Source organism: Neodiprion virginianus, chromosome 6 (genome assembly GCF_021901495.1).
Source record: "Neodiprion virginianus isolate iyNeoVirg1 chromosome 6, iyNeoVirg1.1, whole genome shotgun sequence".
Classification (NCBI taxonomy): domain Eukaryota; kingdom Metazoa; phylum Arthropoda; class Insecta; order Hymenoptera; family Diprionidae; genus Neodiprion; species Neodiprion virginianus.
The window spans coordinates 24,438,939-24,455,343 of record NC_060882.1 but is presented as its reverse complement, the minus strand read 5'-3'; the positions used below and the strand labels follow the sequence as shown (position 1 = coordinate 24,455,343).

General features: G+C 42.6%; 1 protein-coding gene across 7 annotated transcripts in view; it reads right to left on the bottom strand.

The window, feature by feature from the left end:
• The window catches only part of LOC124307502 (protein sprint), a 101,725-nt gene that overhangs the window by 44,811 nt on the left and 40,509 nt on the right, over positions 1-16,405 (bottom strand). For all 7 annotated transcript variants that reach the window (XM_046769205.1, XM_046769207.1, XM_046769206.1 and 4 more), the window contains one exon: positions 14,444-14,517. In XM_046769205.1, the coding sequence (XP_046625161.1) occupies positions 14,444-14,517 (74 nt within the window). The remainder of the gene's footprint in view (positions 1-14,443; positions 14,518-16,405) is intronic.

The following is a 16,405-nucleotide window of genomic DNA, read 5'->3' as shown; positions in this document are numbered from 1 at the left end:
AAGATTGGATAAAAAATGCAGGAAACGAAAGCCCTTTTGTGTACTGAAAACGGAAAATCGATTCGCTGCTCTTGTGTAACGTAGCTGCCGCTGCAACAGTGCCATGCGTCGCTCGCTTCGGGAAATCGCGCATTCCGACACGATGTTTGAACGACGATCAAACGCGCCAGTTTCCGCTTACTTCGATATTTCCTTCATTCACCCCGATAAGACCGGAATATCTTTGAAAAACGTTGACGACGATGAAGGCGACAAAGAAAAGATATAAATAAAATATAAAAATAAAAATTGCACGGATCTTGAGCTTCAAATGCAAAAAAAAGAGCTTGCGGCTTATCCCCGTCGCCGGATGTCATCTGTCTTCAAATTACCGTACATAAAACTTGCGCATTGCATCTTAGGTATAAAGTACGTTCGTACATCAGGGTGTTCCGAACCGAAATTCGTTTCTTTTTTCCCCACAAAACTCGAGTTTACAGCGGTACAGAAATAGGGGAAAAACTTTACTACCGAGTTAGGTCAGGTTTCACCATAGGTACATCGAAGCGGTTATGGCTTCCACTTCAAAATACACGTTGAAAACTGTTTTCGATTTATAGAAAAATCATCGTTTCACAAGATATATTGACTATTATGCTTCGATGAACGCGTCACCGCGTACCAAAGACTCGGGAATTTAATCTTGGACTACAGTCACTGTACATTTACGATAAATCTTTTGCATCACCGAGTACCTTTATTTAAAATGAAATTGCAATAAATGATATTTTTAAACATTGTCGTGACGACGACGACATTTCCGAAAATTCGTATCGACTCCTAGCCAACTTGGGACAACTGGCGCCTTGTCTTTCGCGAAAGAGATTGAATACGAATGTTTGATATTCTACCTTTTCAGATGATCGCCAACGTTGACGGACCTCTGTTTGGGATTGATGAACTGCACAATAACATTGCAAAACACTAGCATCTCTCGATTGAATTTTCAGACACGAAAGAGTTGCTGCTTCGGAAAGAAACTCTGGTAGATTCGATACTGAGGGTCGGTGGTTCACCAACCCGATCCGGCCGGACAGTGTCCCTAGTTGAAGTGCACTTCTCTGAGTGTACCGGGGGTACGTTGTACAGCATAGGTACACGCCATTCTAACATTAGACAATAACCGAAATAGACCCCATAAGTTAAAAATCGAATAGCAAAAGTCGCGGGCGCTCCCCGGCCGTCGATTGGATGCCTGCCAAAATGGTCGAATAAACTAGACGAGAAAGAGACGAGGAGAGAAGCCCATCGGCGCAGCATTCGCACGGATCTCCGCTCCTCCTCTTCCACCTCTTCAACCGACGCATGCAACTCGGCTCATTACGGAATAATCAGCGATCTTCGCTGCAGTCCGGCATAGCTCGCGTTATCGAACGGATCGTCTGGCCACGACCTATTCCAACACTCGGGTTACTGTCTCATGCAGTGCGGAGTGCGAGCGAGTGCAATAAAGTTTCAGATCTCGAGATGCTGCAGGACTCGCGATGCGAAATGGCGTCTCAGAAATGTGGAGCGTAATTCACACGGTGAAAGTAACGTAAACGAAGCTGATCATGCACGATCTTTTGTAACGAGGAATTTACGAAACGTGGAAGCGGTGATGGGGGTAAAGTTATGGGTGGTTATAGGATACGAGTGTCCAGAGAGTTATGTTCATCATTTCCGATAACAATGAAACACGACTTGATGTCACACTAATGAGAAATTGGATTTTCTATGAGCAGAGGATTAACTCGTAGATTTGACCAGTTCTTTAGATATCACAGGATATCCGACTTGTAACTATTAAAAACAATTTAACACAAGAGTATAAGATTCACAATTACTCCTGAGTTTCGTATTAAAGATCTTAATAGAAATCGAATAATCCGGCTGTTTTAATGCACACCATATCGGATTTGGATAACGGTCCAAAAGTCAGCGACATTAAGAATCCAAGTCTACGTACGAATCGCGATACAAATCTGATATTTTCACTTCAACGTTCGCCAATATTGGCTCCGTGATTTTGAATCTCGCAAGAATCGGTTGAATTTTGAACCGTTAACCCAATCTTTCGATTCCAGCATCACGCGTTTGCAGCGACTTTATTGTTTCAGCTCTTCCGTCAGCGATAAATAATTGAAGACGTACGCGTGGTGGGAACAAAAGGCTGTAAGCTGCGGAGATATCCTTGGTACCTACACCCCCAGGCCGCGGATACGCGGATGAAGGGAGTAAATTTCTTCGGTGCCCTCGAGCACTTGGTTCTCCGTCGACTCCGCCCCCCATGCCTGACATCGTTCGGTCGTTCGCCGACCATCCACCACCCCACGTCTGCTGCGCGCTCGTCCGCATCACTGACTTTTCATTTAACTCAATATTCGATTTTGATTTATGGGACGCACTTGTCGGCTTCCGTACCCGACCACCCCCCACATACTTCTCTGATATCTGTTCGTACAATTTCTCTTGAAACCAGTTTCGAGGGTTGCTTTTGACCGCAGTTCTAGATACGCTTTCCCGAATTTACGTCTACATGGGTCGGAGTGAAATCTCAACGAGATACTTCGTCGTTATTAGATTTTAGAGCGTTTAGATTTTCCGAGAAATCGAAATCAGGTGGAAATACCTAATGCCCGAAAAATATTGAACGAATCGTCAAACTGTCGCATCGCAATTGTTCAAGTTTGAAGTATGATACTTTCAGGGTGAAGATCGTTGGCTACAAAAAAAAGTAAAACTGTTTTTACAGAAAGAACGATGGTTAAATTTGCATGAAATCTTTATTCACGTTTCTTTGAAACACTCGACAAGTTCCAGCAATTCGAAGCATGTATTTTCCAAAATTTAATCTACCAGAAGTAACAACATGCACGCAGATAGAAACGCCGTGCTTTCAAGGAGCTTTTTCCTTGTATGTCCCACGACGGCCAACTTTGAGAGAGAGAGAGGAAGAAAAAAAAGTAAATACAAGGTGGCCGACGGCGATGGGTGACTGCGGGAAAAGATGAACACGTCAGGGGTTGTATAGTATATACAAAAAATATTCGATTGACACACACGTCACTCAACTTGATTGCTTCGGTGGCATATTCCTATTTACTTTTCAATGAATAATTTCAGGTCGTAGTGTGATTTTTTTTCTTCTCCTCCTTGCATTGATTTTTTTTTTCTCTCCCTCTCTCTTCACACCGTAGCTGCGTAGTAGCCCTGCAACTTCTGCAGTGACTGTCGAATAGGCTGATAAGGTGGAAAAAAATTGCTTATGCTACTCGAAAAGAACACAGAGAATATAATAACCTAGCGTTTTTATCGATGCAGAAATTTTGCCGATCTTGCATCCGTCGCGACGTTGTTTGCTTGCCGCGCGTGAAGCTCGAGGATCGTTCGCTGAAGATAGAAAGAGAGAGAGAGAGAGAGAGAGAGGAAAGAAAGAGAGAAATATAGTTTTGAATATTTTTGTGGGAAAAAATGGATATTTCCAGCTATACAAACGGCGATGCGAGCATCCTCTATACAGCGTGCATAAAGGGAGCAGAAAGTTTTTTGACGTTCGTCTGCAGAATCTGATTTTCAAGTCGAGGTGACGACGATATAGATTCGAGGGTGTTGAACAGAGAGACGCGTCCCGTAGCGAGCGCGGAAGCTTTTAATATATTCTACGAAAGGTCTTACGAGCGCAAAATTTAATTCATGAAAAGGAATGAAATTTTCCACAAACCCTTCGGCGACCACCACGAGGGTCGAAAGGATCTAACGAACCAAAGAATTAGGGTAGATCGCTCCACCGCGGAGTGCAAAAATTTCACCCGAGCTTGCACACTTGCACCAGTCCTATGTAAGTATTCCCGATGTGAATATTTCAAAGCGCGTATTATTTGATAAGTTCTGTCGGTGCTGGCTGATGCACGGATATAGGGGCTCCGGAAACGAAGCGGGAAGGCGATAAGAAGAGGGAAAAGTGGCGGCGTCGCTCTCTATCCACTTTCGATATTGACAAATTCGTCAATTTATTTTTACACTTTTTACACGAGGAAAAATCCCGTCGTCTCGGGATCGGAGAAAGAGACCCGCCGCGCGTTTTGACGGGGACAATTTTTTAACCCTCGACTAGTGTGAGAAGAGAAATTTCGGTAAGGAGCAGGTGTTTCTTCGGGCAGGGTGATTTCGGTATAAATTACAATTACAAATTAGATTAGACCCGAGGCAGCCACTCGGTCCTAGCCATGCCTAGAGTGCCTCCCGGGGCGAAAGCTCGCGCTCTGCGCGAAAAGGTCGCCCCCCTCCTTCCACCCCCGCACATCTACATGCCGTAGGAACCCTGGGTGCTCGTCACACACACGCGCAGCAAGCTTATTCACAGGTCATCTCAATATCTATACCGGAGGATGCTGACCGCCTGCAATTTGCCAAGCAGGTATCTATATCTGATCATATATGTGCATGCATACTAGCTGTATTAGGCACGTACCGAGTCGGGTGTGCTCGGTTCCGATTAACCTCCCGATGATGGAAATTATTCGGTGGAAATACTCGGGAATTAGTATCGAGTAGAACGCTGGGGATAAAAATTCGGTCCTAATACTGCACGATATAGTGTGTCTTCGCAAAAAAGACGTAAGACTCGACTATGCGTTATATCTGGATCACATCCAATATACCTACAGTACAAAGTTGAAGAGCATGGGAGGTAGGAGAAGAAGAGTACGCAAAGAGCGGAGGAGAAAGTTTCTCCTCGTCTGAGAATCTCTTCTTTGCAGTAGCTACCGAATCAAGGAATTTCGCAGCCGGGTGACCCGGCGTCTTGCATAATTTAGCGACATCGATTGAGCCTTATAGTTACGAGGCTCAGACCGTTCTGTTTCAATTTGTCCAATCACGGAGACCGTCTTAAATATTTACCGAAAATTCGTCTGGCGGGCCTTCGCCGCAGATTACATGTTCCGGCCTACAAACAGCCCGGACACGACGATAAATTTGAAGATGGAGGGTTCGTCCGGACGACGGACTCTTAGGTACGGGTGATACGTGCACGAGAGAAGGGACGCGGTCGTAACTCGTAATCTGCAACGCGTTAATCAGAACCTGAGGGACTGATAAGAACGGGGAAATAAAGCAGCTGACGCGCGTGTTCGAGTCAAGAAAGCTGCGGGGAGGAAGATTCAGGGATTCGTGTACTCGAGCTGCCGCTGAGGAGAGGTTTTTTCTCGGTATTCCGTTGAGTTTGACATTTCCGAGGAAGAAAAAGAAGCCGAGAACTACCCAGACGGTGAAGCTGAAAAGCTCCTCTGGCATTAACGCCGAGAAATGATCAGGCTCTTTGCTTATATGTTTTCTTTTCGAGTTGTGTATATTTCGATCCGTTAATTCCTTGAATACGTGGGATTAGAGAGGATACCAAAACTGAAAACGTGATTTGTCAAGTGAGTTGCGTACGCAGCGTGTTACGATTGTTACAAGATAATACCGATGACGGAGAATTTCGTTCCGATATCCCGTATACCAGAAAGAAATTCCGCGAAAACACGAAAGACCGTTCCTGACGTATATCCGATAATGTTGAAAGTAAAGTGAAGTAAAAGTCTAGGGTCGCAGGGTATTACGTGGTTGAATTACCAGGGAGGATTTATCTCGCCGGTTGTTCGATTTGAGTTAAGCGTTACGGTTCCGTGACACGCAGAGGAGTAGGTATTAGGAGAAGAGCGGGGCTGCTTGAGAAAAAGTAAATTATAAAGAGAAAAAAGAAAAAAAAGGGAAAAAAAAAAAAAAACGAAAATAGAATGAGAAGTAAATCGTTCCGCAGCATCCCTACGCGGCGTTGTAGAAAATGAGAAAGAAGAACGATCGAAGTGCAGCATCGCGTGCGTGCAGCGAGATCTGTCTCTATACATATACACATATTTTCCAGGGTCTTAACGGCTAGCGGGGAGAAAATTGAGATTGCGTTCCAAAACTGAGTTATTTCCGTCACTCCTTCCTCCGTGAATCGGTGTGTGTGTGTGTGTGTGTGCAGCCGCACACGTCGAGAGGCTTTACAACGCCTGGAACAGAGATTGTCACGCGTTGCCCGTCCGTTCGCTCTTACCGAGATTTTTCTTCGCTTCCTGGGAAACCGGGAACAAGTGACACGTAGAACATGCTACACGGGACACTTAGACACGTGGAGATCGGTGGCTGAGAGCTATTTGTAATCTATTTGACGCTACGTTGACACAGCTGTGGACTTGTGGAAATCCGATTTTAACGTCAAATCGTCGATGGTCTCGAGTAAACGGGTAACTCTACCTGCAATAAAGCATATTCGCACCTACGATCGGCAAATCGCGAATCGCACGGATCACTGCCAGTGGGGTCATAATTACGTAAGAATTAATTCATTCTTTCTCCGATTAATAGACGGAGTGAATTGCCTTTCAGTGTCTAGATGTATTTACAAGGCCTTGTCGTTGTGAAACAAAAGTGAGAACGTGTTGTTTTCTTGACTTGTTCGAACGAAGTCGACCGCTCGTAACGAGACCTGAAACGAGAATTACGTTTCTTTTTGTTCGACACATTATGCAACATCGATAGCTTGCATTTTGACAGTTTTAACGTTTCGAGCTGTCTGATTAGTCGTTCGTTAATAATTAAAATTGACCGAAGAAGCATGAAGTATGAAACGCAGCAAGAAGTCTGAAATAACGCAGAACGGATCCCGGGAATAACACGCACCTAGGTACTAGTTGTACTCTAGATGCAAGAGTGAATAGATTTGACTGACAGCTATTTTCGGCTTGTCTCCAGCTCTCGACGTTGCGCAGATGGGGGAGGAAGAGGCGGGGAAATATCTGAAGTATTCCATACAGTGCCTGAAGCAGCGTAAGCGCTCGTCGTTAATTATCCTTCTATAGAATCCATTCGTCAAATGGAATTTCCCGACTTCTGACGTCATTGTACAATTTATATAAAGCGGCAAGTCTGTCGTTGACACGCGAAAGGTGCCGGGGCTGTCCTCCCTACCTCGAAATTCGCGGAAAAGCTAAGCGACTTCATCTCCGTCGACCTGCAACCCCGGGGAAATTCGAAAGGGACTCTTGAGATATTCGAAATCTATTATTATCTGGAGAATTAGCGCCGCCCCGCCGCGTCGGGCGGGCATGTATTTAATAGAACCCCGCATCCTGCACCCTTTGTCTATACGCGCGGTTAACGATATCATCCACCGCCCCACCCCGAGTTCGGATCTCTCCGTTACCCCAAATAACTTCGCTACCGCGAGTCCTGCAGGCGCGGACATTAATTTCCCGTTAGATCTGGTAACTACCCGGACCGTCATCACCACCCCTAATCTTAACGATTCCGAAGATCGTCCGAGGAGAAAAAAAAAAAAAAACTATAGGTGGAAACTCGCTCGGCGAGTGATGCGCGGTGTTGTTGGTTCTAAGCTTTACACCTCGCCTTCTCGTTTTCTTGTCGTTCTTTCCGACCCTCTTTATATCAAGGGGTTCTTTCTCGTCCCTTATAATTATCGTCCGTGTTTACTTCGAGAACTGAAATACAGGCATTCTATAACAGTGTTCAAAAAATTCATCAATTCCGCATAATCTTGTAAATACGTATGAATCGCGTCGTTCTGTCTGTAAATCTGCAGGTAAACCGCGATCCCTCGCAATCACGGTAGACAAACAAAATTTATATAAATATAATAAATAATTGCTTTTTTCGACATATTGCCGGGTATTAAAATTCCCTCCGCGGTCCGAAAGCTTTCGTCAAATGTCACGTAGGTACACGATACTCGTCGTTGCGCCGCGACGTAGAAAAAATACAGATACCGTGGCGTACGTACGTACGTACATAAGTATACGTATTCTGTGTGCACAATTACGTAAGTGGAAACTTGTAAACACAATACGCATAGAGAATGAATTCCATCGCCTAGTCGCACTGCACGTGTGCCATGCATCCGTGTATCCTCGTTACTGTTGTTGGTGTGGTTCCATTTCGCGTTCCGCATCAGTTCGAGAATGAGAATGAGGATGAAGATGATGATGAGAATGAGCGAGGCGGCTGACTCCCTCTGCCGTTATACACGAGAGGGCAAACATTAGATTCGCGTTAGGCTAGCTCAAAGTCCTGGGGAACTTCCAGAAAACCTGGAGAATTTATCGGAACGGCATCGGGGATATAAAGGGAAAAGGAGATATCTCTGAACCCACGCGGGTCGAGGGGCGAATATGAGGTTTTTGCTGCTTTAATTCTGATGAAAATCGGCAGGGAAGAATATCCCAGGTACACCCGAAAATGATAGCGATTCAATTCTTGTTGAAATTCGGAATAATTTGACGGTGTTGCGCAAAGTTTTCAATTCGAATTTTACAATGAGTACGAATTATCGAATTTGCGCAAGAATCAACTCCCTATCGCTCAATGCGGTTCTATAATCGTACAACAACGTGACTGCGCAGCTGGGACAATAATAAACGTCCAATTCTCGCATAAGCTATACTTTACGCAGGTCAAAATAATACGGTGTACGAATTGATGATTTGCGTTTAGTAGACATGCAATTTTCCGCACGATAGATAATAATTAACTCAGCGATATGGGGGAAACTTTTCAACGAACGTATATTCACGAATATCATGTACCAATCATATTTCCTCCGATGATGTAATTTGGAACTGTACGACTTACGATTACGATCATTTTGTAGAAACGCATGATCTAGGTGGTATACCCGACGATCCAACGTCAGCGACGTATGCGTAAGGGTTCAAGTCGAATGGATTAAAAGAGGAAAAATTACAACGTATGACAACTCAAAGCATTAGGTTAGGTATGGTTGTGCATTCCAATTCTCGAACCGTTAAGTCAACGGAGTCCGGTGTGCAGTGCGCCGACTAAAACCAACAATGACACGAGTGCGTGCACGTGTCCTTGGAAGGTCAGAGTAGTGAGAGGAATTGGAATTAATTTTGAGGTTGCGGTTGTGAACAAAGAAGACGCAATAGGCGTAATGGCACTTTACATAACGGGAAGCGTTTGAAGGCCAGACGTAAAAACCAGAGAGTGTATTTGAACGTAGGACGAGTAGACCTGGAAATTTCCAAATTTCATTCAAATAATCGGCTGGTCATTCGAGCATCACTGCATTTTCATAGCAAAAATGAGCGTAAAGAAGAGTGACAGAGATACGCGAAGAGGTTTTTATTAACAGACACGTGGTCGCGGTCGGTGCGGTAGATAAAATTTTTGAACATCGTACTTCCATTAAACGAAAAGAAGAGTAAAGAGCCCTCGAAATCTTTGAAATCGGTTATTACCCCTCCTCATTTAGGCACAGAGTAAAAAAGCGGGAGCCAGAGAAATGGAAGCTGCATGGCATGGCAGAGCGAAGGAGAACGGAGAATGAATAGCCATAATTTCGCGGAAGGAAGGAAGGAAGGAAGGAAGGAGGGAGGGAGGCAGGCAGGAGGGGCGTCAAGTGAACTTTTTTAGAAAGATTACAGACTGATAATAATTCAACCACGACCGGGGTGGAATTTCATTTCAATTCTAAGTTCTCCGCACAGCCCCTTCGCTCGCTCTCGCTAGCTCGCTTTCTTCTCAAGTGTTGTACCGCAGCCAGGGGTAGTGGTTATAAGTCACAGTGGCGGCGTAACCTGGCGAATTTCTACTCAGCCTGCACGGCAGCGTCGATGCTTTCAGAAATCCAAAGGAACCCGTCGCCTCAACCCACGCACGACAATCTCGGCATCGCAGATTTACATCCCGAGAAACATACCCGGTTTCTTCTTATCTACCAGCAGACCCTCTTATAAGGAATCGGTACGCGTGGCTGCAATTTATTCTTAGCCCATCGCCATTTTTTTATATCCATTATTTTATACAATCTATCGACAAATTTTAAATACAGTAATTCACGTACCTACAGGACTCCAAAAAATGACGTACATATTAGATGTAAAAGAACGCGGGTCTGCGATCATCATGTGCGTACAAGTAGGTGTACGTATAGTCTGTAAAAGGGAAACGAATGAGGTGCAAAACGGAAATGTGAAAAGGGGAAAAAGAAGGACAAGAAGGAAAGAAAGAAAGGAAGGAAAGAGAAAAAATGATCGGATTTGCGAAATGGAAAGTCGGGGGTCCTATTTTCGACCCTCCGGTGTACGTTCGTTCGGCGTATGGATGGGTATAGGAAAAAATGTAAATTTCATATTTTCTCGAGACGGTAAGGTTGCGTCATACATACGCAAGCGCATAGATCACTGCCATGATTGTCTTATACATACGAGTATATACGTATACACGTATGCATACATCTATAGCATGAATCTCTCCTTATATTAAACTTTTTATTCTCACGCCGCCACGCGGTATAAAGTAGCGTTAAAATTTTCCATCGTCGCGCGCGCAAACTTATCTAGAATTGTTTGATATTCTTTCTGCACCCTCCGATTTTTCGCAAACTCTCATTCAGAGTTACGTGCTTTCGTTTAATCATTTTCATACAGCCGTGCACCTCTGATGGTGTTGCGCAGGAATATGCGCGTCGATCAGTTAAAAATTGATGGGAAAAGAAGATAGGATTCTTTCCGGCAATACTGATAAAATAAGGGATGTATCTAATGAACGAAAAATGTATAACATATTGGGATTAACAGTGTTTACTATAGGAATAGAAATTATTCCACTGGAGTAGAAATATCCACAGCGATAATTCGGGCACAGATATAGAAAATCTTTTTACAACAGCTAGAATTTTGCGAGTTTCACTACGCATTAACAGCCTTGGTTGGATTTCTCGTACCCGGTAAAAATCTTGCTTCTGTAAGCAAAAAGAAAAAAAAAAACAACTCTTTCTGTGACTATACTGACTCCAGAATACTCGGTGAAAAAACGATTCTCTTTGCGATTTCGATTTCGTTGGACAATTGGGATCTGATACATCCGTTTTTCTCCACTTTATCGTACCTACTTACGACTTGATACCCACTGCAGCGAGATCATCTCCGATCCCGAAAAAACAAAGGGTGGCGAAGGATCGAAGAAGAGGTAAAAGGCAAAAGGTTAGGTTTGTCGTTCGAACCGTCACCCGGGGAATTCGGCGTATAGGAACGGGGTATACATAGAGGTGTTTGACACACGTGTGCATCCACTTATGTGTATATGTGACACGTGGGTATGGGTCCCCATAAGGGATGGCAGAAGGGGTGAAATGTGAGGTAGCTAAGGGAGGGAATGTAGGATACGCTTTGTCGCGGTTTGAACATAGGGAATCGCAAATGTATGCATGGTATATACGTTATGGCGTAACGCACAAAACTGGTATATAATACATATGGGGTATGTAACGTATTACATGGAACAGAAACGCATGCGGAGAGGCGACATTACGCTGACACTGTGCCGTATGTGTAACGCTGCATATACATGCGTATATACATATACATATATATATATATATATATATATATATATATATATATATATATATATATATATATATATATATATATACATATATATATATATATCACGTCGAAGGGATTTAAAGACCGTCCCAAAATACGTGTGAAATTAGCATTTACAGACGCAAATGACCCAATTGAAAACATGTGCTTGATATTAAGTGCATAAAATTATGCGTAATCGCTCGCTCAAACGGCAGCTGTTGCCCATTTCTTCGACCTGATAAAGCCATTCGGCATTACCATAATGTGTTTTGTAAAAACACTGAGAGGGGAACAGGTAGCAACAAAAATTTGAAAAAACAAAGGATAACATCATTTTATATGCGTCGTGTTTCATCGCGCTGATCTTTTTATTGAATTTCTATACCGAATGTTATACCACTATCATTATTTTTTCTATTTAACTAATACTTGTGTAAAAAGTCAAATCGTGCAAAATAATGAGAAAACCAGCAGTCTTATGATGGAATAGTGAAATTATGTCATAGAAGAAATCATAATGATAACAATAAGAACAGAAAATCTCATTAGCATAAATGAATTTTTAACGCGAACCCTTTTCTAAAAATTTCACGCGACTCCTGAAAAATCTACTCCCTAAATTCCAAGTATATCAGGAAAACGATAAGTATAAGACGCGACGTTTCTTTTTTTTTCCGTTCAACTTCGATCATGCGACCATATTTTCAGACCGCCTCCACGAACCAGCGTCAAACACATGCAGACCGCCGTGATTTTCACGCCCCGTATAATATTGCAAGAAAGCGCGAATCGCGATTGGGTCGGATAGAGGATGAGGAAAGTATTACATTATAGGTACTATTGACCGAAAGAGGGTGCGTGAAAAGCCCGCATTCGACCAAACGAATCTTCGAAAAGTGGATGTTTTCTTGGTTGAACAATTCTCGGGGAGAGATAGCACCGCCCCCGCACATATGGAGGTATATTTTTTCAACGAAGTTCAGAGCTCGCGAAGCGGAGTCAAAGTTCCGTGACCCTTGACACGGAATGAGAATCACTGATCCAAGCTTCCTTTCTCCTCACTGGCTGGTGCCGTGTGACGTCATCGAAAGCGATTCAAATCATTCCCGGGTATACCGCAAGAGTCTTCTTCCTCCTCCTCCGTCTTATCGAGACACGCGTTCGGAGAATCGTCAGGGGTTATTGTTTGCGTGCGAATGAGTAGAGCGGAAATTGAACCCTTTTGATACGAATGGAGCGGTTTATCAGCTTCGAGGAAGAGCGTTGTATTCTTGAACGCGTTTCAGGTTGGTTTGCACCTTTTACTAACCAAAAGCCATTCCCGATTCCCCATTGAAATTCAATGTCCATTGAGGAAAATGTCGTCTATCTTCGCTTGTGAATACACCACGCCCAAGACGTTAAATCTTACGGGTTAACCCTGCTCTATACAGATATAGATATAATATAGTGTTATGTCATATATTATCATATAACGGGTGAGATGTTCTACTCCGAAAACAGGCAAAATTTTCGGAATAAAAAGCGCGTTGTGATTTCGCCCCAAAATCGTGCAATTCCTCAAAAAGTAAATACGAGAAAAATGATATTATTCCGTTTTTCATCGGATTCAATGTTACTTGACAAAACTGACCGTCTTGAAGACAACTTTTCACCTTTCTTTTCTCAGCAATTACATCGTCATTCTCGAGGGTTAAGGGACATAAAATTTGAAAACTACGCGGTTTGAGGTTGTCAAAAGGGTTGCTGGTCTCACGGTTTACGATGTTTGACAATTAAATGACCACCCAGTATCTCAGCTACGTTGTTCCATATAACATAAGGATATTGTAGGCAAAGACCTCCCATAGATCACGTGGGTCTTACGATATGGAAATTATTCTACTCGGCGCGTAGGAGGATGTCGCGAAAATTTTGGTCGTAAATAATGGGAATTAATGATTTAAACGATGCAGCAGCGTGGTAGGTATATGAATCTGAGGTATTTAAAGTACCGCTACGGTTGTTACACTCATCCCCGTTCGCATCGTATGCACAAGGGCAAAAAGCTAATATCACTTCCGGTCAGGTTCAACAATAAAATGCGAAACATAACGATCCTTCTCCCCATTTTTTCTGCCACCGCGGGAAAGTTACCGAATTTTTTTCGGACGCGTGTGTGTGTGTGTGCGTTTCGTTGCTCACCAAACTGTTTCACTAATTCGAGATCATGAATATGCCACGTTCTTTCGTTGACGTAGGGGTGGTTTTTTCAACCCTGCGTGGAAGGTAGAAAAAACACAAGAAAAAAAAAAACGGGGAACAATTGTTTGCCTTGTTTAAGCAAATGTTAAAAAAAAAATGAATACCTCTGGAGAATAAAAACACACACGACAAATTTCAACAGAGAGTAATTTGAATTCTAGCTGTCACAGCGAAAAGCTCGGAGGACGAAGGAGATGCAGCAAAAAAAGAAAAAGAAAAAAAACGTTGGATGGGGGAAGGTATTGAAGGAAAACCCAGCTGACGATGTATCGAATTTCTTTGATAGTAAAATTTGATCAAAGAGACCTTTGAGGAATGTTTTCTGGCCTCACCCACCATCGTCTACTGCAAGAGGGGTGAAATTTATTCCACCTTGTATCTTCTCTCCTTCAACTGCTGAGGTTGACAAAGAATAAAGCCTCGCTAATGGTTCATCTATGCATAATACACACACACACACACACACACACGTGATCTCGGAAGACAAAAAATCACCGGAAATCCGGATGATGATACATTATATGTTTCAGGTCTATCGATTATGCTAGATTTATGCAGCGACATTTGTTACGAGTTGAAAATCATTTGTTACAGCTATGAAAACTGATATGAAAAATACATTTCTCCATATTTCCTTTGACAAAAATCCGATGATACGAACGCAACGCGAAGTGTTACGGTGTTCAGGTTATAGAAAGTGAACGAAAGAATGAGGAAAACTAAAAGAAGAAGAAACTCACCTTGTAAAAGGATCAGGCGTGGTGCACAATTCGCTCAGCATACAGTCCAAATCGGACGCAAGGGAATTTAGCAGCTGTAACAAAAAATAGAGAAAAATTATACCGGCAAAGTCGACGAAAAATATATTATACAACTGTATATTATTGTACGTGTTACACGGTATTAAAAGTAGGCGGCAGGTATAGAAAAGTAGATAAAGAAATGCAGACATTGAACCTGACCGATTGCTAGTCTACCTGCGATACTTTCAACGTCGCGTGATTGCATCTGAAAAAGTGGGAGAAAGGAACGTCCACGGGATTCCCTTTCCTTATGGGAATGCCTGCAGGGCGAGAAGGACAATATCTGCTTTAAAACAAATATGTTCATACTTCATAGTTTGTGCCATTCCTTTCATACGTCTGTACGTAGTATGGATCGTAGAAATATGGATACGGTGAGTAACTGGTAGCTTCCTTACTTCAGAATCGTCGTGAGTCACATCCTCCTTATACCAAGAAGATCTATACTTGAACGAATGTGAGTATGCCTAGCATATACTCATCCACGCGTATTTACTCGAGGAGAATACATGCATGCGCGGATGTGTATTTTACTATTTACACACATCTCGCAGCTTATTATAGAGTCATGCAGTGCGTACCTACCTGTATCGAAATAGGAATCGCCGAAACGATATTACTTGTTTGCAGCTTGCCTTTTGTGCATTTTCTACTTCTTTCATATTTTTCCCAACTCCTCTTCCCACGCAGTACGATTTTACAACGGATCGGATATAAAGTTGCAGGCGCTACGAATGAGTCATGCGAAAATGATTGAACAACGTTGTTATAATATGCCGATGATTCGTCGGGAATCTTTTCATTATTGTACGCTATTGAAAATAAATAGTGAGGCAGTAGGTCTACGCAGCAGTTGAAGGAGAAAAGTCGTCTTTAAATTTCTATAAAATTAAATAATGTTAAGTGTATGTCACGGACTAAATCCTGATTAGGTCTCAATCGACTAATATAATCTCGACGACAGATATTGTGAGTAAATTTATCAAGTTTCTTCAATAAATCATATACACACCTAAAGTATTTATCATCGCTCTCCCTTCAACAGATAATATCATCGATACTTTACGATCTCTCAGATGTACATATTTACACTATCATCGTCCGAATATTCTATTCTCAATCCCTCATCGTAATATTCTATGATTTCTTCTCAATTGAATTATATTATTTTATACATTTTGTGCTGCTCATTCCTGTTAAACACTGAAAACTATCAAGCCAAGTTCGTTGGCTTGCGACGAATGGGGATGATTTATTTTATGCTGTATTATAAAACTTTATGGTATGACTCGTTAATCACCATATAAATAAATAAATAATCTGTTTTTCACAACATCTTAAACTATTTCGCATATTCTTCGTATCAGTCTATTTTATTTCATGTTCAATATCGTTATCGAAACGTTATCGTTGTCTTGCACGCTTTATTGCAATAGAAAACTAATTCTTTCACGTTAATTGACGACTAATTGACCGGTCAATTGATACCATTTTCGTATTCATCATTAGTAGTGCCAGTTAGTTGGTTGACCTTGATTTCATGGTTGCGACTACGGTAAAATATGTACTATATTTTTCAAGCCTCACGGAGCCTGCCTGCAAGGCTACTTGCATGCCAGAATCCTTGTGAAAATCGGATTTTGTTTGATAACACCTCGTTACACACTGCAGTTTGTTGACAAGGCAATTTGATGCTGAGATATACGAGACGGAGTCGACGTGTGTAAAAATCGATCGAATTACGACAACGACGGATTTAACTAGCTGCCAGCGGTCGTCGTGGGATTTGATGACGAGAACTAGGCAAATACACTCCACTTTTCGATTAGCACACGCTCGCAGCGTATTTGTATAACACGGAGATTCCCTCCGCGTACAAGTTGAAAAAGTCTTTCTTTT